Genomic DNA, 26166 nt, shown 5'->3' with positions numbered 1-26166 from the left:
ATTTTTGTTTTTATCAGAGACAGGGAGAATAACTTTCAAACAACTTCACGTGGCGGCATATATGCATGTATGTTTCCTCACAAATATTTCCATTGTATTATATAATGTACGCATATGATATGTGCACGTTTTATAAAATGCGTGTAATTCTATGCGTAAATACATTAGTACATAGACTTACGAGTGAATACAGGAAATGCATTGAAACCACATATAATCATAATCAATGGATTGAATGCACATACTTTACCCACCTATTTTAAATTTATACATGTGTATATTTTATGTATGAAAGTAAACTAGGACTTACTTGTGTAAGCTCCAATTTACACGTGCAAGTTGGCCAATTTTAAAAGATGCGCATTGAGGAAATTAACCTGTTTACCTACTAGTCCACCAGTTCATCCTTCTCCAGGTCATCAAGACCCTGCTGATTCTTCAACCTGAACTCTTCACATTCTATGCAGACCTCCCACTCAGTTGGTACTACACAACAGACACATTTAATATCATTTACACTAGATAATTAGCAGGAGTAAAAATACACAAGGAAGTTGGAAAATGTATGTGTGTGTGTGTGTTTTTTTAAAATGCATGGTATGACTGTTAACCCTGCCCCAGAATGCCTCTAGATCACCCTCTTTTTTTAAATGCATATATGTGTGCGTGAAAGTGTAAATAGTAAATACACGTGTATTTCTGACTTTTTTATAAAATATGGAATATGAGAGTATAGGCTACTTAGTCAAGTATATACTATATTTTAATGTGCACAATGTTTTGAAAATTCACCTAATGATCAGCACACTGAACTGTTATAAGCCTCGTTGTGGATTTTACATGACAACTGGATGCTTCTGTTAAAATGAGATGCGAATAGCCCTCTTTCCCATTCAGAGCATTAAACACAATAGCCATATTCTTTATATCAGAAGATCTGCTTCATAAATTCCAATAATAGTCGGTAATCAACTCTAATTGCTGAGAAATGATTTATATGACCTGATTTCAGAAGAATTCCAATCACATAGTCAGATCCCAAAAATGTTGCTCTGCCATCTCTGGTTTTGAATTTAGATGTGAAATAAATTCTGTAATGTGAACTTGCTGCCATTAACCTTTCATTTATTTCATAGGCCTTGGCCATGGGTATGATGACGGAATATTATCATTACATTTTTACCACTTTGGTAAGTAGCTCCTCATCTATGTGTGTGGCAAAAACATAGCGGGTTCTTTGTAGGGATGTGCATTTGTTTGAAATGAATAGGTAATCTGAAATGAAACAGGCTTTTTTCATTTAAAGCAAAACTCAAGGACCATGCCCCTTAAAATAACAAATATTTTAATTTGTATTCATTTTCAGATTTTACTCAAGTGTATGAGGCAAGCAAAGTTCCCGGGTTTTGTTTTTTTTTTGTACTCAAGGGAAGCCAGACAGAATGAAGCTAGAATTAAAAGGAAGGAATAAGACCAATCAAGGTCAAGCATTTTTTCAGCCAGCTTATCCTAGCTGACATCTGCATGAATTGACATTTTTTTAACCAGAAACTGAAACCAAAACCAAAATGTAACTTTGAGCAGTTACCTTTTTGTTTCCTCATTTTTCTTCTAGATTTCAGACAGAGAGGATGTGTTTCTAAAGCTCTTTCTCAGATACAAAGTTTAAAAAAAATATAAAGCAAGATGGGCTGGGTCTTGGTTTTTCTCAGTATCACTGTGTGAGAGGAGATACTAAAATTTAATTTGACTTCTCATTGTTATAAAGTTACTGTTTAATTGAACAGACAGTGTGTCTCTCTTTGTGTACTTTCAATGCATAAAGAGATCTGTTTATATTTTAATAGCTGCAGTGCCTGACGATTGGTCACGTAGAACACGAGCTTTTCTTTTCTTTGCTCTCTTTGAGTTTATATGTGGAAAAAACACAGTGGGGCAGATTTTCAAAGGGGTACACGCATAAGATACGCGCATACCCCCCGAAAACCTGCCCCAAGCTCCCCCTGTGTGTGCCGAGCCTATGTTGCATAGGCTGCCGGTGCGCGCAAAGCCCCGGGACGCGCGTAAGTCCCGGGGCTTTGCTTGGGGGGCGTGTCGGGGCATGTCGGGGGTGTGGTGCCGGCCCGGGGTCATTCCGGGGGTGTGGCCAAGGCCTCCAAAATTGCTCCTGGGCCAGGGAATGGCGTGCTGGCAGCCGGCCCGGGCAGGGGTAACTTTTAAAATAAAGGTAGGGGGCGATTTAGTTATGGCTGGGGGGTGGGTTAGATAGGGGAAGGGAGGGAAGCTGGGGGGAACAAAAAAATATTCCTTCCGAGGCCGCTCCGAAATCGGAGCGGCCTCGGAGGGAACGGGCAGCGCGCACAGGGCTCGGTGTGTGCAATGTGTGCAAATGTTCACCCCCTTGCGCGCGCCGATCCCAGATTGTAAAAGATACTTGCGGCTACATGCATATCTATTAAAATCCAGCGTACTCTTGTTTGCGCAGGGTTGTGCGAACAAAAGTATGCCCGCGCGCTTCTTATAAAATATACCCCAGTATGTATGTGTCTGTGAGAGAGATAATTTTTTCCCACAAGCTGTATCATTTACTAGTGAAAGTCTTATAGTCAGGGTCAGGAAGTATATAGTATGTGGCACACTTTGTAACAGAAGTGACTGTTATCTGTTCTACAAACATAGAAATATAGAAACATGATGACAGAAAAAAGATGGTATGACCCATTCAACCTGCTTATCCATCCAATTAATTTTGCATTATAAGTTTCATCATTTTCTTAGAGATTCCCTGTATTTATCCCATGCTTTCTCTTGCATCGGAGGTGGACCCTTGGGCTGAGGTGGGGTTGACGCAACCCGTAGGTGAGGACCTATGGGTCCCCACCATCAGCAGGTGGAGTGGGCTGAAGCTAGAGGCCACTAGAGCTTCACCTATACCAGCCCTCGTTCCCCTCGAGTTGAACGTTTGGGTGCCGGGGCCGGCAGGACTTAGGTGGGCCTCGAGGTTAGCGAAAGGTGAGTAGTTATACAGCCCAGAGACAGCAGTCAGTAGGTGGCGTAGTTCTATCCTGGACTGGATTTGGTACATGAGCTCAGATGCCAAAGGAACAATAGGGAACTGAGGGCAGCCGAGCAAAGGGAGGCCTAAACCTTGAAAGTTCACATCCAGAGGATAGGCGGACAGGCATTACTGACAGGCTGGTTTCTGAGCTGGTTGTGAATGGTAGTTGTGGCAAGCAATGAAGAACTCTGGATGAAGAGGAGTCTGTAACATAGTCGTACAAAGCGAGGGTCAGGGCACGGAGAAGGCAGGTATAGTCAGTCCAAGCAATAGTCACCATATGGAGTAGGAAAACATGGTCAGGCAAGGCAGTGGTCAAAGCACGGAGAAGGCAGGCATGGTTGTTATGGTTTTGAGGTGTTGGAGTGGATTCTTGGGTACTTCGGTGACGGCCACTCCCACAGGGAGGAGCCCCCATGAGGAACCTCAGTACTAGGCTAGACTCTATACACACAGACACGAGAATTTGTATTTATTATACAGCTTGATGATACTGCCCGGTCATCCAGTCCAGGGGTCCTCAGCAGAGGAGATCAGTCCCACACTCGAGTAGATGATAGGCAGCGCAGAGTAGCAGCGGAAGGTCCCGGATGAAGACTCCGAGCGCTGAAGGTGAGACAGACTGACAGGGTTTGTACTCACTGAAGAAGATAGCTGTATTGATGAAGATCCTGACAGGCAGATGTAGTTCAGTAGTAGGTACCAGAATAGGGAGAGCAGGCCCTCAAGGAGCGAGTACCCGATATCCCAGATAGGTTTATTTATTTAAGAATTTTTCTATTCCGATATTAGTGGGAACATCATATCGGTTTACAGTGCAAATACAGGATGGAAATTACAATAAATAGGTAAATGGGGGGGGGGGGGGGAGATTACATAGGAACCAAGAGATAGCAAAGAGCGAGAGAATACAAACGCAATGGGCTGCTTGGAAATGATTGCAGACCAGCAAACAGCAAATACAATTGTAACATAACTTTGTACATAGTTTCAGGTAATTGCTGGGTTAGCAGGGGAGAGGAGGAAGCAGCGGGGCAACACGATTCGACTGCAGGAGGTCGTTCCGGACCCCCGCTGGACTTTTGGCAAGTCTTGTGGGGGTCAGGAGGCCCCCCCAAGCTGGCCAAAAGTCCCTGGGGGTCCAGCGGGGGTCCGGGAGCGATCTCCTGCCACGAATCGTTTTTCCAAGCGGAAAAACGATTCACGTGCAGGAAGTCGTTCCCGGACCCCCGCTGGACTTTTGGCAAGTCTTGTGGGGGTCAGGAGGCCCCCCCAAGCTAGCCAAAAATCCCTGGGGGTCCAGCGGGGGTCCGGGAGCGATCTCCTACGCTCCTGCCGTCGGGGGACAAAAAACCAAAATGGTGCCGGTGAAACGTAGCGCCGGCGCCATTTCTACAACGCACAGGAGGTCCAAGAGTAAAAGATCACACCGGGACCCTTCCTCTGGACCCCAGGTAATTTAAGGCATTTTGGGGGGGGGGGGTTCGGGAGGGTGGGGGATTTATTTTAAAGGGTCGGGGTGGGTTTTAGGGTGCCGGTTTTCCCGCCCTCCCCCTTCCCCCGATTTACGATTTTTGAAGATAAATCGGGGGAATTGTTATTGTATCGCGGCTCTAACGATTTTTGACAATTTAAAATATATCGGACGATATTTTAAATCGTCAAAAAACGATTCACATCCCTAGAGACTTCTGGGAATGTTAACAGGCAGTGGAATCTTTGCATTCTCTCCACGGCTGTAAGAAGTCTGGTGAACCTTGTGTCTCTCTGCCCCTAACTTGTCCCTTCCATCCTGTGGTAAAATCTACTTTTGAATTAACGAAGAGACTGTCTGCCTGAGCCATGTGAGCTTTCAGATGTATTGTTTTTTTTTTTTTTCCCCCAATATCCTCCCTCCAATTCTAGGTTAAGGACAGCCCTGTGTTCAAGAGCAGAGCTATTATTCTTCACCAGCACAGAAGTGCTTGTAAAACAGGGGCCTTCTTATTCTCAGATGCTCCTCGTGATCCAAAGTACCCCCGGAAGCCAAGTGTTAACAGCAGCTTTCCATCTGGGGGTGATGAAGGGCAATCTGGTAGATGATGAACTTGAGTTGACACATTTTGAGGCTGCAGCGCAGCTCTCAGAGCCACGCCAACTATGCTGATTTGATAATTACTTCTTATGTGATGGGCTGAAAGCCCCTTCAAATAAATTTCCAGATCAGCCTTCAAGGCAGGCCTTGGAAGTGAACTCCTAGATGATTGATTCAGGGGAAAGGAGAGGGCTCCAATGTGTTCATTAACGCACTGAGCCATTGGGGATCTTTTAATATATTTTTACCCAAACACAAAATGTTATTGGCGTGAATTATTATAAGATTTTTCCTGAAATGTCTGGAGAGCATCTGATGTTTAAAGGGAAAGAAGCTAAGCTTTGTGCCTTTGGTAAATGTAATCAGAAAAAAAACAAGTTCCATTCTTGGACGGACAGATTTTTGCCTCTCTGAGTCATATTTTGCCAGTTCAGTGATCATTGTCAACTCTGCCAACTCAGTTTCCATTCTCCTGCTTTGACTATTCCCATCATTTGACATTTTCTGCTCACTCTCTCTATGTTTTATTATTATGCAAAGACATGGTGCTTATGACACTAGAGGCAAACTTTCTTTTCTCTAAGGGATATAAGGAAGGCCTTTGGCTCCCTTTACAGCTTGATGGGAAATTGATTGGCAAGGCAGAAGGAACTCTGTAGCCAAAACTTTTGCAGTTGGTTTTTTTTTTTTGTTTTTGGAACAATGCAAACTATGCTCACATGCCACCAATGAAAATTCACTGTGCATGGAAGGAAAATGTTTCATTTACATTTTATGGTATTAAACGATAGAATATTGTAATTACTACATTTGTATACATGTTCCAAATGATTATATCAATTCCTTCACATCTTTTAGAGGTCAATTAATCGCTGAGATCTGGCTGACTGATTTTTTTTTCTTAATATCAATTGTTACAGGGGATATTCAGCTACTATTTACTATGATTTGAAACACTCCAGCTTGGAAGACTCTGAATAATGACATTCAGCGTGTGCAGGAGTCTAGACCCCCGCTAGACTTTTGGCAAGTCTTGTGGGGGTCAGGAGGGTCCCCCAAGACTTACCAAAGGTCCCTGGTGGTCTAGCGGGAGTCCGGGAGCGATCTCCTGCACTCAGGCTGTCAGCTGCCAGTAATCAAAATGGTGCCGATAGCCTTTGCCCTTACTATGTCACAGGGGCTACTGGTGCCATTGGTCAGCCCCTGTCACATGGTAGGAGCACAAGATGGCGCCGATGGCCAAGTGACAGGGGCTGACCAATGGCACTGGTAGCCCCTGTGACATAGTAGGTCAAAGGCTATTGGTGCCATTTTGAAACCGGCAACCGAGGGTGAGTGCAGGGGATGGCTTCTGGACCCCCCGCTGGACCACCAGGGAGTTTTGGTAAGTCTTGGGGGGGTCAGGAGGGTGGGGGGTTTGTTTAAATTGGCTCATTTAGGTGGCCAAATAATTCAGCGAAGATTCATTGTATTCATGGGAATTGAGATGCGTTTCACTTCCCCACGAATACAACGAATAGGGCCCTATACGTTGCGGATTCCCAATTTGTAGGGACTGAATGCACACCCCCTACAGGAGACACTTACCAATGATAATCGCCATTATCCACTCTTTCTCTCTTCCCATCCATAGGATCATTCACCGTCCTTGACTTAATAGTTTCCTTCAGTTTCTTTGGAGATCCAGCTGAATCTGAACCAAGAATTGTGTACCACAAAGCTTCATGTGCAAATATCTGGGCATTTTTCCCCTATCTTATATATCCAGTAACTTACACAGCCTAGTCATTGATGTGACAGTTGGGGCAATGTTTCCCAACTTTTTCAAGCCCAAGGCACACCCATATTAACAAACATTTTGTGTGGCACACCAACCTCCATGGAGCTGGCAATGCAAACATGGAGACAATTCATATGGTCAGAAGAAGAGCTAGGGAAGCACTGAAAGACCTGCCAGTATCTCTTTGAAATGTTACAATTAAAAGGGGGGCTTGGAGGAGCCCAGACACACATGGTCCCATCACCAAGGACCAGTTCTCTCTACATACAAGTGCAAGAGAAAGGAGAAGTCAGTGTGGCACAGGCAGCGAGCTCAGTTAATTACCTTGGCCGCCACATGTGGCTGCCAGAGCTCCTCCAATGCTGCTGCTTCCCCCAACACTCAGAATAAGTCACATCTAGTGCTCATCAGTGCATGCACTGCCTGTGTCATGAAAGCCTAGGGGTAATACAGAGGCTGGAAGGACTCAAAGGAGGAAACTCCTGCCGAACAAAGCAGGGCTGGGCTATTCATGCTCTGCATGGTGCTTATTAATTTCCATATGCCAGGGATCATGCTGTAGCTATGTAGGGGAGGCATATGTGACTCTACATGTTCTAAGAAAGGAGCTTATACATGTGTAATAACCCTTGCTGGAGTTGCTGTGAGGTGCTGAAACCAGAGCTCAGGTGCTGGTCTGGATCTGAGAATCAGGCAGTGGTGGCCTTTCCGTGGCACACCTGATCAGGTGTGAAGGCACAATGTTTGGGGAAACAGTGGGATCCTTCAAGAAACCTGCAATCATAGACCCTGGATTTGGCCACTAGCAATGACTATGTCTCCCTTCCCCATCCAAATCCAGGGGCAGCGTACGCTGCCACCACAGCATTTCCAACCCAAGTCCCAGCCCCTGTCTACCTAGGGAGCAGAGAAGCCAATTCAGGAGTAAAATCAAAGCATTGCCACTAAGCCACTGGGCTGGCTCTAGATATGCAGCTTTTATTCACCTCCCAAAGCCTCTACTCTGAATAGATTTAGTCGAGCTCCAAGCAGAAATACGTCTTGCTAACTTCCCTTTTGTCCTCATAACTCTCACTATTTCCTATGGATCCCATGGAAAATCATGCGAGCCAGCCACTGCCACCCTTTTAATCTATACTATTCAGTTGGAAAGAAATCAGAAACAAGTCTCCGGAAAGATTTGGAAAAAGTTCAGTTTTCAAGTTGTTTCTGGTCTGTAAAGACATTATAGAAATTGCACATCAGGGCACTTTGTTTGTTGAAAAATACCTTCAACCAACTCTCTAGCTGCCTGGCAAGCATCCAAGCTTGCTCACTTAACCATCCATGCCCTCCCCTCAGCAATCAGCAATCTCACAGTCACTCTCACACAATTTCACTACAGGTGTACACTCACACCTCAGCACTTGGACTCGCCATGCATGCTCCAACATCACAGAATATATTCAGTAAAACACAGATGCTATCCAAAATGCTAAAAAAATAAAAAATAAATATATAACTGGTTGAAAGTGTGACATTCTAGATAATCTCAGTTCCATTTGTATGCAATATTACTGTGAATGTAAAAATCAATTTCTCTCTCAAGATATAGTTGAAGTTTTCAATATCTAACCAATTTTGAAATATATTCTAGAATATAAAACATAGCACAGTTATTCAGAAAATCAACATATCCCTTCATTCTTCTATTGATTTTCAGAAAGTCAAGTTATGCCAAACTTCCACTGCACACAGTCAATACTAATCAGGCTTAGGCTAGTGGTAATTATAAACTGAAGCACAATGAAAGAGAAGGAGAGCAATGTTAAAGTCCAGAATTTAGAAGGCATTGTGAATTGAGGCTGCCATTACATCCCATGTTGAAAAACTGCCACATCAACATGCAGATATTCTCTAAATAAGGAATTAACAATATTCAATCATCCCATTTACACTACAGACCATCGTGCTCAGTCACTCTTTAGTCTCCAGTTGTCTGTACCTGGCATGGTTCTCTCTGAGTACTGGCAAGCATCTGTGTTCAGAGCAATGATACCAACAGTGGAGGAGTGGCCTAATGGTTAAAGCAACAGACTGCAAATCAGGGACACCACATTTTAAATACTACTTTTCTCACTGAAATTCCTTATGATCTTGGGCAAGTAACTTTTCTCTCCTTTGCACCAATTACCTAGTTAGATTTTATGCCTTCTCTGGTGTAAGGGACTACATACTACTATAACCTACCATGAGACTGACTTTAGTAGGATAAGTAGTGAAATCCAAATCCTAGAAGCCAATATGCATGATGAATGTGTTGTATAATGTGGAAGGTTGCATGCAAGAGTGGGGTTTATTTGATTTTTATATGCTGCCTTTCAGCTATTTCAAAACAGATTACATTCAGGTAATATAGATGTATGAAAGCAGGGCTGTACAATTGTTTGAAACAAATGAGTAAAACACAACCCAAAGAGTCCATATTTGTTTGTTTCCCATTCAAATATATGGCCCATTGAAGTCTATGGCTGTGTACTGCTGAGCAAAAAAACCAACTCATAACTATAGCCATCATCTCTTGTCTGTGACCTCAAAAACTTGTCAGAGCCAAGGCAGGACAAGTTAGCAAGTAAACCACAGAGAGAACAAATCACGTTGCAGCATCTTTTTAAATAGCCTATAGCTGCTACCTGGATTTAGTGATGCTAGCCCACTCCCACTGTAAAGGCTATGCATGTGCAAGAAGCAATCTGTATTTCCTTTCTAGTTGTTGGTAGAGAAAGATGTGCTTGTAGAAGCTATCACAGAGTTTTAAAAAAAAGTTTAGAAACTTTTGGATTTGGTACTGGTAAACGACTACTTCTGATCTTTTTGCTGCAGAGGTACCACTATATCACAAAGACAAAGACAGAGACAGTGCAGTGCTTCTGAATTTTATTTTTCTCTTCACTGGGGAAGGGTCAGGGTAGGAGACAGTGTGGAGATTACAACAGTGTTAGTGATTTTGTTTGTCTCTGGACAGCAAGGTGATTACAGCATACTGACAGACTGAAAAGAAGTCTTACCAGGCTGCTAGGTTTTTTTATTCTGTTTAGTGTTTAACTAACATTTTTTTTCTGTGTGGACGCAGTCAGCAGTGCACACACAGGACAGCACACGAACACTATATATGTTTCTGTGTGTATGTGTGTGGGTGAGTGACAGACAGTTCTTCATACAGTGAGTGGTACTATGAGTGGGGGTACTGTTACAGTATCAATAAATAAATTCATTTGCAATATCCAAAACCTTAGTATGCAGTGCACTTGAACAAATTCCATCATATCAGGAAAAGGGAGAGGAGGGAATGGCAAGCTTGGCAGCTTTGGCAGGAGCAGAGAAAGTGATGAACATCTAGCCCAGTCTAAGTATAGTACCGGTGATTAAAACAAGGCACTAGTCCTGCCTCAAAATTGAAGAGAGACCTTTTCTTAGCTGTACTTTGCAGGAGTGGAAAGCACTGGCAGCTCAAGGCAGAAGTTGAAATTTGGAGAGCATGTGCCACTGCACCCTTTTCTTCTCCCTCTTGTTTTAGAGCACAGGAAAAAGACAGGAGATCCAACAAAGGCAAGACTGTAGCTGGGCAGGGACATGGACTGGGGCAGCAGAAGTGTAACAGCCAGAACCAATTTACATGCTCCGCTATATTGGTTACTGCTTCTGAGGCAATGCAGGCAATAGTTTTAACTGATTGTGGGGAAGAATCGTCTGGGATCCCATGAATCAGAATTGGAAGAGCTAATAGCTGAAGAAAATTTGGGAGGTTTAGTCAGTAGTGTCTTAGCCTCCAGTTCAGTGATGGGGGAGATAGATGATGATACTGACTATGATGAAAGCAACTCCCAGTAACAGCATGCAGTGGAGATGGAGAGTGTGAGATAGAGAGTGTGGCATTTTTTGTCAGGGTCCACCCTCATCCTCAACTCCAGTGCTAGCATTAGTCCCTAAGGATGTAGGCCTAAGGATGTAGAGAAAAGGTTGCAGATGTTATCCCTGATCTGAAGTCACTTTAAAGTGAGAGAGGACCCACAGTTTGCTCAGTGTATTCACTGTTGTAGAAAAATCAATCAAGGGAAGAAAGTGGGGCATCTGACAAATGCTGGTATGCAGCATCACCTGAAGAAGCAGCATTAGTATTAGAGATGTGAATCGTGTGCCCGATCGTCTTAACAATCGGGTTCGGCTGGAGGGAGAAAAAAATCTGATCGCTGGAGATGTGAATCGGAATCGGTTCCGATTCACATCGTTAATTTTTTTTTAGTGAGGTCCGACCCTTTAAAATTGACCCCTTACCTTCCCCCACTCCCCGAACCCCCCCCCCAAAAACTTTTTATGAGTACCTGGTGGTCCAGTGGGGGCGCGGGGACGATCTCCCGCTCTCGGGCCATCGGCGCAATTTTGACTGCCACTCAAAAATGGCACCGATGGCCCAATTTAAAAAAAAACCCTCACCCGACCCTTTAAAGATGACCCCTTAGCTTCTCCCACCATCCCGATCCCCCCAAAACATTTTTAAATTACCTGGTGCTCTAGTGGTGGTCCCGGGAGCGATCTCCCGTTCTCGGACAGTCGGCTGCCAATCATAAAGATGGCACCGATGGCCCTTTGCCCTTACCATGTGACATGAAATCCATGCCATTGGCCGGCCCCTGTCACATGGTAGGAGCACTGGATGGCCGGCACCATCTTTAAAGATGGCAGCGGCCATCTTGGGCGGTGGCCATCTTTAAAGATCTGTCTCTGGAAATAGAGATAGATGAGGATCTCCCTCTGGACATCATGACTGGATAGTGACGAGGCAACTGATGAAAATCCTGAAGCCCTTCAAACATGCTGTGGAGCATCTGAGTTCTATAAGCACCACCCTGGGTGGGGTCATCCCTAGAGTAAATATTCTGGAGGGAAAGTTAGAGGGCTTCCATGACCAAGAGGGAATGGAGACAGAGGTGTTGCAGTCTGTGGACTCCTTGCAGCAGCAGGTGCAAGAGAGACTGAAAACTCTGACTAAAAGCAATTCATACTTGCTACACTTTGTAATCCACGGGTGAAAGGCAATCTTTCTCTCCAGTCTTAGCATCTCACATACATGAAAGAAATGCTGATAGCTAGGGTGTGTGAACAGGAGCACCAGAGTCAGAAGCACAGGAAAGAGTGGCCACCTCAGAGAGTAATGCAAGCAGGAGCAGCACCCAGTCAGCTACCACTTCCTCCCCCACCTCAATATGCTATAAGCCACATTGCCTGCAAAGAGCCATCTCTCATGACACAGGCCATAGCCATAGCCTCTGACCACCCCAACAAAGGAGACCACAGCATGTCTGTGACATGCTGTCTCGCAAAGTCCATCAAGGACATGGACACAGATATGCTAGCATATTGGGCACATAAGTCCACAACCTAGCCAGACCTAGCCAAGGTGACTTAGCAACTATCATTTCTGCCCACTAATCAGCATGCCCAATAAATGTGTCTTCTCGGTGGCAGGGGCCATCATGAGCCCCATCTCTCAAAGATGACACCAGAGTTGATGGAATAGCTGTCTTTTTGAAAATCAATTTGCCTTTGCATGGGTTCCCCCTCTTTAAAATAATGAGAGTTCTTGAACGAGTAGATGTGAATCGGTTATTTACACTTTTGGATAATTAGAAGGACAAGGGGGCAATCCATGAAGTTAGCAAGTAGCACATTTAAGACTAATCGGAGAAAATTCTTTTTCCACTCAATGCACAATTAAGCTCTGGAAATTGTTGCCAGAGGATGTGGTTAGTGCAATTAGTGTAGCTGGGTTTAAAAAAGGTTTGGGTAAGTTCTTGGAGGAGAAGTCCATTAACTGCTATTAATCAAGTTGATTTAGGGAATGGCCTCTGCTATTACTGGCGTCAGTAGCATGGGTTCTTCTTAGTGTTTGGGTAATTGCCAGGTTCTTGTGGCCTGGTTTGGCATCTGTTGGAAACAGGATGCTGGGCTTGATGGACCCTTGGTCTGACCCAGCATGGCAATTTCTTATGTTCTTATATTCTTAGTTTCCATGCAAGCTGCAAGACAACTGAACATACCTTGAAGATCTTGCTGTCACTCTGCCTACTTGCCATGCCCCAGATATACCACCTTAGGAGTCTTACTGCTACTTTTGTCTCCCTGACATGAGCCTAATATACCACCTTTAGGGTTCTTACTGACACTTTGCTTTCCTTATGTACCAACTTAGTGGTCTTGCTGCCAATCTGCCTACCTGCTATGCCCTTGATGTACCAACAAAGGGGTCTTGCTACTGCCCTCCCTACCTGCCATGACTTGCATGTATCACCTTAGAGGTCTTGCTACCACTCTGCCTACCTGCCAAGCCCAAGATATACTACTTAGGGGGTCTCATTGCTACTCTGCCGACCTGCATTGTCCCTGATGTACAAACTTAGAGGTCTTGCTACCACTCTGCCTACCTGCCATGACCTCCTGATATACCATCTTAGGGGTTATGCTGCTATATACTTGCTTGCCATGCACTACCTTAGGTGTCTTGCTTCCATTCTGCATGTCTGTCATAATCCAGGCAGACATGCAGAATGGAAGCTACTAGAAAAATGTTTTGTTTCGTTTTGCATTTCAATTTTGTTGGTTTGATTTTCCATTAATTTCATTTCATCAAATATTAATTTAATTTATTCAGTTAAAAAAACAAAACAGACATTTAAACAATGATAGTTATTTTAAATTAATTGTGCTTAGAAGATTGAAACCTCTTTTATTCCCAAAAGACTTTAGAACAGTTTTGCAGGCTCTTGTTTTATCAAAATTAGACTATCGTAATTCAATGTTTTTAGGCCTACCAGCAAATGTTACAAGACTATTACAACTATTACAGAACTCTGCAGCTAGACTTTTGTCAGGAACTAGTAGATCTGATCATATTACCCCAATATTAAAGGACCTTCACTGGCTGCCAGTTAAATACAGAGCTCAGCATAAAGTCCTATCCCTAATTCAAAAACACTCTACAATGAAAAGATAGAGTGGTTAACTTAATCATTACATTTCTACATCCCTTCAAAAATTACTAGATCCGGTACAGGGATGTTACCAATTCCTTCCCCTAAGATTACTCATCTAAATAATGTAAGAGAAAGGCTATTTCCATTGCTGGGCCCCAACTGTGGAACTCTATATCATAAGAATTGAAGCTGACATTAAAATATTTAAAAAGGGCATTAAAGCATGGCTATTCAAACAAGCCTTCCAAGAGATTTTAACCTAATGATTTTAACCTACTAATTATATTATCATTGCTCTTACTTTACTTCGTCTCTATTTGTCTAAATTTGATTATTTAGTTTACTATTTTATTTTTATTTATATTATGAAACTATGTATTTACTTCCTTTTCTATTTTTAAATTAATATTTGTTAGCTAATGTAAACTGATTTGATATGTTCTCATGAAACATTGGTATATAAACATTATTAAATAAATAAATTAAATAAAAACAAACCCCCACAAAAACAAACAAAAAAAAAAGAAACAGTTTGCGAGGCCTCTCTTGTCCTCCATCCATTCCTCCCACCTGAAAAAAAGCCGAGGCCAGGATCCTCCCTACCACTTATCTGGGCTGGGGGGGGGGGGGGGGGCAGGAGTCCGATGTCAAGGCCTAGGTTCAAGCTGAAGCCTTGGCCTTGCATAGGCCTAGGACGCGGTAGGCTACAGTGATCTTGGCCTATGCCCTACACAAGGCAGAGGTTTTAAGGCCTGGACATGACACCTCGGCCTTGGCCTACACCGTAGCCCAGTCTAGAGATCGGGTCCCGACGGTTGGGCCTTGGCATGGACCCAGGCCCAAGCCCAACACCACAACCCGGTCCAGATGTCAGGTCCCAACACCAGGACCTTAGCACGGACCCAAGCCTGATGCCAGTCCCCAACCTGGAGGCCTGTTCCAGGACTCCTGGGCCTCGGTCTAATGCCATGACCCGGTCTAGAGACCAGGTCTCAATGCTGGAGAAATGGCCCAGACCCAGGTCTGATACCAGGGTCCTGATGCCTGGCCTTCGGCCTAGGCTGGGACCCAGTCCCAGGCCCAATGCCGCAACCTGGCCTGGAGGCCAGGTCGTAACACTGGGGCCTCAGCCCAGACCCAGGCCCAAGCCAGAAGCCAAGTTCCCAGCCAGGGCCTTTGGTTTAGAGTCAGGCCCAGGACCGGCAACCAGGCCTTGGTCTTCTGTCTTCTTGTCTTTTTCTTCTTTCTTCTGTGAAATGATACTCTCTGCTTGGGAGGCACCAGAGTTAACTAACCCCAGCACTTTTTCCCAAGCGGAGGGGGTAGTGGTGCAGCAGGTATATGTGTGCTTTGCAAACTTGCTGCACCACTCCTCGGGCTTTTGCTGCCATTCTTTTTCTGCCTCAGCTCTCGAGGTATACCTTGGGGGTTTTACAGTTACTCTTCTTGCTGCGTTGCTCTGCACATACCATTTCAGCTCTAAATTGTGAGTGCTACTGCAACCACCTCAGCTCCAAGCTAGTCTTGGCACCTTAAGATGCTTCCTCCGTTGCTCCGCCTGTCTTCTTGGTGCTTTCGAATTCCCCATCCCCTACAGTACTTGCTGGCTCTTGGTCTTGCCTTTGCTATCCGAAGCTTTTCACAGGCCTGCCCACCCAGTTATCTTTTAATAGTTTCATGCCCTCCTTGACAATGTCTTCAAACTCCGTTCTCTTACGGTTCTTGCGAGTATTGTTTTCATCTGGTTTTCAGCCGTTGATCGATTATACCACAGCAAAAGGCAATTGCTGCAGAAGTGCAGCACCCAGAACCAGGAATGCGATCCTCCATGATTACTGCTTCTGAGGTAATGTACGAGACTAGTGTCCTGCAAATGCTATTCCTTCATGGACAGGAGAGCTGCGAGCACAGGATGCAGAATACAAACTGTGTAGATGGCAAAAAGTTGTATTTTTAAATGTTTCAACATATCCTGGCCTTGCCTGACAACATTTCCTCATGCCTCGCAGTTTGATAAGGCTTGGTTGTTGCTAATCTGACTGTTATTTGCAGTTAATTTCTAGAGGTGCACAGGGGTAAAAAATTAATTTCATTTTTTTAAATTTCATTATTGGGGTGTTTTGTTTTGTTTTCTAAATTTGATTTTGTTTAATGTTTATTACATTTTCTTTAGTTTGACCCACTATTTGGGGCGGATTTTAAAAGCACTGCTCGCGTAAATCCGCCTGGATTTACGCGAGCAGGGCCTGGCGTGCCTATTTTCCATAGGCCGCCGGTGCGCGCAGAACCCCGGGACGCGCGTAGGTCCCGGGGTTTTTGGAAGGGGGTGGGGCCGAACAACGCGGCGTTTTGGGGGTGGGGCGAGGCGTTTCGGGGGTGGGACCGGGGGCATGGCGCCGGCCCGGGGCGTTCCGGGGGCGTGGCCGTGCCCTCCGGAACCGCCCCCGGGTTGGGTCTCGGCACGCCAGCAGCCCGCTGGCGCGCGTGGATTTACATCTCCCTCTGGGAGGCGTAAATCCGTGGATAAAGGTAAGGGGGGGTGGGTTTAGATAGGGCCGGGGTGGGTGGGTTAGGGAGGGGAAGGTGAGGGGAGGGCGAAAGAAAGTTTCCTCCGAGGCCGCTCCGATTTCGGAGCGGCCTCGGAGGAAACGGAGACAGGCTGCGCGGCTCGGCGCGCGCTGGCTGCCCAAAATCAGCAGCCTTGCGCTCGCCGATCCAGGATTTTAGAAGATACGCGCGTACTGTGCCTGCTGTGCAAACAAAAGTACGTGAACGCGCTTTTTAAAAAAATCTACCCCTTAGTGCCTTGAGGCTTTTCTTGCCATTTTACCTCTTGTGATGTCTTGTGGAGTTGATACCATGGTTGTTGGTGTCCTTAGGCCCTCTTTTGGAGTCTTGGTATGTTCTGGCTACTCTTGCTATTGCTTTGCCTTGAAAAATTCTTACCACTGCTGGTACCCCTTAATGCTGAATCCCCTTTATGGTGTCTTGGGCTATCCATGCCACGTTTGGTGCCATGTTGACATAATCTTGGTGTATTGGAGTGCATTTCACCCCTCTGTTTATGTCTACACACAAATTTCATTAGAACTTCCAAAATAGGATGCATTGTTTCCCCCTTGACTTTAATGGAAACAAATGAACAGACAGAGCAAATAAACAAACTCTTTTTGTCTTAATTGAATCAAATGAATGTTGGTGACCTATGACATGAAAAAACTGAAACAACATTTTTGCTTATGTACATCCTTATTTTATTTTAGCATGCATGCTAATAGTATTCGTATGCTAGTGTAACCCCATCCACGGGTACAGATTGCTACTTGATGAGGCCATCAAAGAATTTGTTGTACTCTTTGGGGCAGGAACCTTCCCATGCTATCTTGGCACAGTCTCTTTGCTGCAGGGCCTAGATCCTTGGTTGAGTGGGGGGGGGGGGGGGGGGGGGGGGGGGGAGAGATGACTCCCAAGGCTCTGAGTGCTAAGGGTGGTTTCTTGTTTCTGTCCTGTTGTCCCTGGGTCAACCAGTGTAAGTCTGTCCCAATGCATGCTGGGTATGTCAAATAAATGACTGGAGTCACTGTGCTAGTGTCCAAAACAATTCTTTACTGATGAACAATATGAGAAAATGGAACAACTCTTGATCCATAGCAGCACAACGTACTGGTTTGTTACAAAAATCCTCCTTGATCTGTGCAGGAATGTCTAAGACCAGCCAGGAGAATTCCTACCCTCCAGGTCTTGGAAAAAAGAGGGTCCCCAGGTGGTCAGGATGGCCTTTTGATGGGCAGATCCACTCCTTCCAGCTGGCAAGGATACAAAGTTACTGTATCTGCACAGAGAGATAAAACTATCTCTCTTTCCCCAGGGCCTTGAAGATCACTCGATTGGTGTCTCTTTTGATGGTAGGCTTTGCCTTTGCTCACTGTTTGATGACTCAAGTCATCTGTGCTCTAATGCAGTCCTTTGTTCCTGTCTTCGAGCCCCTGATGGGAGGAATCCCCTGGAGTAGGACTCTTGCTGCTCCGGTCGGGAAGGAAGGGCAGTCAGAACTTCCTCCTGGGTCTCGAAAGTAATCTTTAGCAAAAATGAAAACACCACCGGAGTGTACTCCTACAGCAGGTCACTGTCTGTCACCCCTGACTTCATTGAGGATATAGGGGAGTGGGGGCATGTCTTCCCCAACCTGCCCAGGCCCAGACCTAGGGTTCCCCGCTCCCTGGGCCCAGGAGCCAAACAGGCTCCAGTAAGGCTTCTACCACTTAAAAGGTTAAATTCTAAAAAATGTACCCAGAGTGAGCATTCCCACCAGACAGGTTGTGTACTGGATAGGCAAAACCCCTCCTGACGCTGGCCAGGACCACCAACAGGGTTTGCTTGGTTCCTCTGGATGGGCCTATAAAAATCAATCTCCTCTCTACCCCCACTGTTCACAACTCAGTAGCCAGAGCCCTGCTTTTAAAGTTCACCAGAGGGATGGTTATTCCAGACCCCGCAGAAGGAGGGGCTGTATTTGAATGAATCCTCTCCCACTTTCATCCTGCACTGGCTAGCTGACACTTGATACCCAGGGCATACTGGCAACAGAACTGAGTGTACATGCCAAAATTGAATGCATGGTGTTTTAGCAAGCACATTAAAATGTTTACCATTGGGCATGCAAAAACGTTTTTAGCATGAGTTATATTTTATTTTAGTAGCCTCTTAGGCCCTTATTCAGTAAAGATTTTTTTCCATAGAGACGGCATGGTTAAGAAAAAGCTGATTAAGCGTCAATGGAAAACATGTCTGAAAGTAGGGCCCCGGCAATTTCCAGAATTATATTACATATAAAGTTGAGGACCTGAATGTATAATGATGAAGAGGAAAGAACAAACCAGGGCAGTCTCTTGTCATGTTACAGCTGCTGTGTTTATCAAAACTAATAATGCAGAGATTGTTTGCCTAGAAAGTTGCTGTGACATCTTGACTAGAAATATTACAAAGAAGATGCATCTCTGGAAAAAGTGCTTTGATTTTGTTTGTGTGCCCTTAGAAACCATGCCCATTGAATCATAAAAGTAATATCTTTCAATGTACCTCCTCTTGGATCCCTTCCTATTTAATCCTGACTCTTATCTAATCACAATTTCTGGTAAGTGATTTGAAAGGCAAAGAGCACATTCAGATGGAAATAGGCTGTAGGACTCGTTGCTAGAATCTAGCTTTTGTCAAATGCACCTCGGTGTGACAGGCGTGGAGCATATATAGTTAGCAGCGTGCCGCCACGTGGGAGGACCTGAATTCACTTCCTAAGCTCATCTTCCGATATTCAGGGCTGCCTGGAACTGCTGCCAAGGCAAAGTCCTCACAGCCGCCAGCTGGGAGAGTCTCGGCAACATCTGCCGAGTGTGCTCAGGTGGTGCCCATGCCTGTTCCCGGAGGGAGCTGAGAGCTGTGCTCCCTGACCCAGGACTGTTCCTGTGATGGCTGGGCTACATGGCTCGGAGGACAAGTGTTAAAAATGGGGATGGAGGTAAAAACCCAAGGCACTTGTGAACGAAGGCTCGCGGTACTGGAGCATAACAGAGAGCAGTTCTGATTAAATTGGGATCCCCAAGGAGCAGGAGGAAACTATAACAAAAAGGGGGTGGGGGGAGGGCAGTCAAGCACACTGAAAAATCTTACTTTGAATGGATTAAAGTCATATACTCTAAAGTCATTGTTTAGCATGACAGCCACATTACTTTATTCATCAGGTATATTTTGCAAAGCAGAGTTCTAGTAGCCTTATTTGTAAGTGGTGTTACCTATTGGTAAACATATGAAAACAGCCCTACCTGGTTCTTATTGCCTTGCATAATGTTGCTCACGTTGGTCCAATAGAGGGTACTACTGTAACCCTCAGAGAGGGTGCGTGCAGAGTTTCTGGAGACCACATCATCAAAAAGGATATAAACAGGATGGAGTCGGTCCAGAGCGCAGCTGCTAAAATGATTAGTGGTCTTCACTGTAAAGCATATTAGGGCAGATTTAAAGATCGAAACATTTATGCCCTAAAGGAAAGGTGAAATGCAGGGCACATGATAGACATTTAAATACCTCAGACATAGGAGTGCACATACAGGAGGTAGCTCTCTTTCACCAGAAGGGAGATTCTTTAATGAGGGGTCATGGGGTGAGGGTGAGAGGGGGTTGACTTAGGAATAATCTAGGGAAATATTTCTTCACAAAGTGCGTAATAGATGTATGGAGCAGCCTCCCCATGGAGGTGGTGGAGACAAGGACAGTATCTGAATTCAAGAGAGCATGGGACGAGCACGAGGGATCTCTGGGGGTGTAATAGGGATTGCAGAGCTGAGCATTTGTATGCATGGGCAAACTAGCTAGGCCATATGATCTTTTTCTGTCGTCATATTTCCAGTGATAGATTTTATGATTGTTTTATTTTGAGCTGCACTGCTCAATCCTATATTGGATTTGCAGAGTATAAATATCTGCAAATAAATGATAGCTGCAAGCTAAGATGGTAACTTTTTAAGCAGGTGCATGGGTGTACATGTGAGTGTGCTTGTTGGCTGGCGTCCATGGACATGGCTATTTTACAACATATGCACATATATGCATGCATGTTATAAAATAGGCTGAGAGCCCGGACATGTGTGTGCAATTTTAAGTGGGTGCATGCATGTGCGTGCAAATCCCGCTTCCACCGTGTGAGTGGGTGGATTTTAAAAGGGGCATGCGTCTACTCCTTTGCCCATTTTACCAGTTTGTTTTCAGTTCAGCCAGGTAAGGGGTTAGGACTTCCAAGCCTCCGTAGCTTAATAGCCTCCCTTTTCCCCTGTTAGCCCCGATCTTTAAAACCCCACTGACATGCCTACATTTTTTTTGTTTTATGATTTACACGCCATCCAGATCAAAATGTACGCAGCAAGGGATCCTGGCACGTGCCTGACAGAGTGGAGGCTTTGCTTTTGCCAACTTGAGGGATTATGAAACAAAGTTGGTATTCACATGGAAGTAATTCACTAACTTAGTGCTTATGGTCAGCAAACGGGACAGAAGTTTTCCCCAAACATCCCTTCCACACCGTATCTGAGTTGCAGTGAAATCCTAATGGTTGTAAACCCCACTGATCAGTAAGTGACGTGCACCCATTGGATGTTTTCTGTCTGCTGGCTCCAAGATCCAGGGGAAAGGAAACATACAGCAGGAATCATCTCACAGTTTCCCTATATAACAGGTTTGCTCCCCGTAGTACAATAACTCCCCATAACTCAATCTGAACCCACACCCAACTTTTCAAAACAGCAAACAGCATTTAAAACCAGATGGAAATTCTTAAACCTAGTTCAAAGTAGAAAGTCAATTCAATAACCAGCATTGAAGCCTCCCAGGTCAAGTAATTATGTTTTAATCTTTATCCTGAAAAGGGAGGTCATTCTTGACTTCCTTCAGAGTCATGGACAGAGAATTTCACAAATTAGATGCCATTGGAAGCTGGGGGGGGGGACGGGGACGGGGGACGTGATAAATGGCATCAGATGTGAGGCCTAGGAGAGTTTATTTTTTTCTGATGAGGTCTGACATATTTTGTTATGATTTGTTTTTCTTTTGTTTTTCTTTTTCATTTTTAAATTTCATTTGTTTTTTTTATTTTGAAGAAATAAAAATAAATAAATAAAATGCATGAAAACAAAACATCATGAAAAGCACATCTTTGCACAGCCCTAGTTTCTCAGCTTAAACAAGCAGTATCTTAATTTAGCTGGAAATCATTACAAATGCCATGCCATTGTTTTATCTCCTTTAGAAAGTGGGCATGCTTGTGAGAGCTTTTTTTTTTTTTTTTTTGCTATCTGAAGTGTGCTTCTAACTAAAGACATAAAACAATCAAAGATACAGTATTCTATAGCATCAGAGTGGAAATGATTGCACTGCTGAGAGATCAGTGTGAAAACTAGGGACATGAATGAAACCATTAGAAAGATGCCTGTGATAAAGTTTCTTAATCATTCTTGGTCTTTCTTTATCTTGTTCTTGCCAATGTATATCTATTAATCTACCTCCCTCTTGCTCCTTTTCTCTGTCCCCTGGGCCTCCCTTGCAATTATTTTAATAGGGGATGAGAAAAAGGCACGAGAAACCAGGGTTAAGATAGCATATTAATTTATAATATGCTAATTTATTATATCATCTTATTTGCTATTAATAAGCAGTAATAGGAGCAAGTCTATGGGGCCATCTCAAAATTTACTTGACCATTGCTGGATCTTCCACACAGGGGAGGTGAACAGCAATTAAAAATATACCAATACACATTGTCAATGTATTTATTTCTATCTCCATGGGATAATCATGCTAGTCTAGCATTTCTGAGACAAGCTCAGAGTGCTTAACTCCACTGTTCATGCCTTGTTTGCCTATTTCTTCCAAAGCAATGTTTTCTTCTCAAAGCTGCTAAACTAGAAATCCAGCCGTTATTTTTTTTTTTGTAAATTTACATGAGGGATTTCTATTTCAGGACCTCTTTGCCCTTGATGTGGAACCGTACCGATACAGTGGTGTTAATATGACTGGATTCAGGATACTGAACACTGAAAATAGTCAAGTGTCCTCTATCATTGAAAAGTGGTCCATGGAACGATTGCAGGCCCCTCCTAAGCCTGACTCTGGTTTGTTGGATGGATTCATGACGGTATGAATATTTCCTTCTAAACTGCTTTTATGTGTGTGTATTATTTCATATGGTTTGCTTATCAATGTTAATACTGTATGATTTCAGCATATGATAAAAGGGAGGGTATATGCATCCATCCAAAAGCACAATATGGCAAGTCAGCATATTGTGACTTGCCATATTGTGATGTATCTGGGTGCTGGTCTCCGGGGCAGCCCCAGTCCTCTCTCTCCTCCTCCCGAAGCAAGGCGCAGGGCGAAAAGCGACTTGACATGCTATTAAAGTATTGGGAATAAAGTGTAACAAAAGTTAACTTACTTTTTCTTATAGTCCTCTCTGCCCTCCTCCGGAGGCGCGCACCGCGGCTCCCCTGCCTCCCGGGGGCAGCCGACCGTGAAAGGGGCCCGCTCAAGCCAGAAAAGGCGCATGAACGGGCGTGCGTGACGTCACGGCGTTCGTTCATACGCTTTCGGTGCCTTGAGTGCCCATTCCAAATTGACGAGCGCTCAAGGCACCGAAAGCGTATGGACGAACGCCATGACATCACGCACGCCCGTTCATGCGCCTTTGCTGGTTTGAGCGCCCAAATTGCACTACGGGCATGTGTTCATCCATCTTCACCGGCGGGGGCCGCTTTTGCCGCCGGCTGCCCCCGGGAGGCAGGGGAGCCGCGGTGCATCTTGCATTTGCATGCCATTTAAATACAGTATCGAGCAATATGTGTTTCAAACTGTGTGTGCGGCAAACGCGGGTGTGCCCGGCACCAACGCACCTCTTTCTACCGCACCTTACTGTATCGGCCCGTAAGTAAGCTGCATAAGTTAGACTTGTTATTGAGCTAGACTAAAGCTAGTCAGATAAACTTATCCAGCAAACTATTAGATAGTCAAATATATTTAAGAGTGTGACTGCGCTACTGAGTATCCAGGCCAAGGGGCCGATGCAATAAAAGCGCGTAGAAAGTGGGCGCTGAACAGTCAGTGCCCGCTCTCTTAACACGCGCATGGTGCCCCAAAGGGGGGGGGGGGGGGAACGCCATGCAATATTTAAATTAGGGGGTCGTGCTAGGAAGGAGGTGCACATTTATCTTTTTGCATTGGGAGTGAATGAGTAATAGGCTAATTCACATGCATTTGCATGTGATGAGCGCTATTTCATTCACTCCGCGTTAAATAGGCGCTAATCCCTCTATTGCATTAGGGGATTGATTAGCGCCTATTTTACCCCTGTCTAACTGCTCATTAAGAGTGGGCTTGGCATATTGCTTCGGTCCCCAAGTTAGCCAGATATGTTTATCTGGCTAACTTGCTCAGCCAGATAGTGGCTGAATATGGATCTCAGTAAGTGTCTGTGGAAAATGTGAATACAGGGCAACACAGTAATCCAGCCAAATATGGAAATGATGGAAAGCAGGATGAATGGTTTACATCTAAAAGTTCTCAGTTTCCTTCATGTTCCAATGATTAGCCCAGATGAGCTGTTTAGAAGATATCTGACCAAGATCTGTAGCCCTAGAAGAGCAAATGACCGAGGACAGTCTGGAATCAACAGTATTATTTGAAAAATCTCTAGAGGAGGGAGTTAGTCATGCTCCTCTTTTAGTCTCCTTTGAATCTGAGACAAAAACCTTTCTTTAGAGCTACAGTCGGAATACTTTGTTATGGGCCTGAAAAGTGTACGATTTTTCCTGATTTATCTAGGTAAGGGCAAAGTAGGCAAAGGGATCTTGCAGATGATCTGCAAATTGTTGCTTTAGTAGGTGAATTTTACCTGTGATGTCCATGCAAATGTATTACAAAGTTATCTATTGTGTGTTATGTTTGTTTTAGGAGTTTTCTTGATGCCAAGGTTTCTGTATAACTTGGTGGTGCTAATTATCTGATAGTGGCAGATAGCTGATGTGCAACCATTGTAATGCCTTGGGATTGAATGCCATATGATTTTTTTCTACCAATCCCTTTAGTCTTTTTTTTTTTTTTTACATGCTTCTATTATATAGTTTCTTGTCGTCTTCTCCTATGTAAATTGTATCTTCCCCTCATATTTATTGGGGAATTTTCAAAAAGATAGCTTTCAAGAATGTTTTTTTGTCATTATTTATTCTTTCTTATTTGATTGTATTATTGTGCTGTATTTGATAGCTTAATTTCATTGAAATATGTGCTTGTGTAACTTCTTGTCAATATTCAGAGGCAGCAAAGTGGTCAAAATTATCCAGTTAACTTTATCCAGATCGTCAGCTGCATTGACTGGATAAGCATAGGGCTGAATATCTGGTTAAAGCTGGCGGTTTGACTGACAGCCATTTTTTCAGATGGAGTCCTCTGCAAATATATTTCTGGTTATCACTGTACTACTCAACTAAATCTGAAATGCCTGCTTCAGACATGATTTGACTGGGCCCCTCAGTTCACCAACTAAATTATTATGTAGTGGATTTTGTGCACACAGATTTAGCCAGTTAGCAGGGCTATTTTTAAACAGTTAGATTTCTGTGTTTTAAAGTTGATCTTAACTACATAAATCTTTGGAATATCAACTTCATAATCCAATAAGGCTAATCAGAATGCATGCTTCCTATGCTATTATGCTGACTAAATCCTCATAGGTTTATGATATAGGGGTGTGCATTTGTTTTCAACATATTGTGAATCCGCAACATATATGCCATATTTGTTGTATTCGTGGGGGTTCCGAAACGTATGGCGAACCCCCACGAATACAACGGATCACCAACGAATAGGCCCCCCACACTCCTGAACCCCCCCCCCCAAGACTTGCAAAAAGTACCTGGTGGTCCAGCGGGGGTCCTGGAGCGATCTCCTGCACGCTGCTCGTCGGCTGCCAGTATTCAAAATGGCACCGATAGCCTTTGCCCTTACTATGTCACAGGGGCTATCGGCGCCATTTTGAATACCAGCAGCTGACAGCCCGAGTGCAGGAGATCGCTCCAGGAACCTCGCTGGACCACCATGTACTTTTGCCAAGTCTTGGGGGGGGGGGTCAGGAGGGTGGGGGGGATGTAGATAAATAACTTTAAAGGGTTGGGATGGGTTTTTTGGGGGGGAACGAATGTATTTTTGACATATGAATGGATCGGGGGCCCCCGAGAATGGATGCAACGTATTTGGGCCCCTACGAATCCGAATCCTGAATGGGACGAATCCGTCCCTGCTGCACATCCCTATTATGATATACTGAATGAATTTTACTTTTTCAGCTTTGGAAGATTGAAGCTATAACTTGCTGTGGCTTTGGTTATTCTGAGTTACAGTGCAAAGTTCATTTATTTAGTTTAGTGGAAAAACAATTACCAAACAGTTCAACTCCTCTAAAAACTTTGTTCCTTTTCTGTGCACAAAATTTGAGCATATTTGGGAAAGCCTATGGTAAATGACATTTGTGTACCTAGCAATCATGTGCAGTGATGGGAGTGACATTCTCATGTCTAGTGCAATGTCTTGCATATAAACTGTGATGTGTCCGCTGTATGCGGGGATGTTCTACCTCCAAAACCTTGAAGATGACTCTGGGATTTTTCCAGCTTGCACTAGGATGGGGTTATTCCTTCCAACTTAGGCA

General features: G+C 44.3%; 1 protein-coding gene across 1 annotated transcript in view; it reads left to right on the top strand.

Moving 5' to 3' along the window:
• Window positions 1-26166, top strand: part of GRIK2 (glutamate ionotropic receptor kainate type subunit 2) — a 1473996-nt gene that overhangs the window by 512869 nt on the left and 934961 nt on the right. The window contains exons 5-6 of the mRNA XM_029595353.1: window positions 1137-1190; window positions 22429-22602. Coding sequence (XP_029451213.1) covers window positions 1137-1190; window positions 22429-22602 — 228 coding nt within the window. The remainder of the gene's footprint in view (window positions 1-1136; window positions 1191-22428; window positions 22603-26166) is intronic.

The sequence above is a fragment of the Rhinatrema bivittatum genome, chromosome 3, assembly GCF_901001135.1.
Source record: "Rhinatrema bivittatum chromosome 3, aRhiBiv1.1, whole genome shotgun sequence".
Classification (NCBI taxonomy): Eukaryota; Metazoa; Chordata; class Amphibia; order Gymnophiona; family Rhinatrematidae; genus Rhinatrema; species Rhinatrema bivittatum.
The sequence above is the reverse complement of the archived record's forward strand: the minus strand, read 5'-3'. Positions and strand labels throughout refer to the sequence as shown.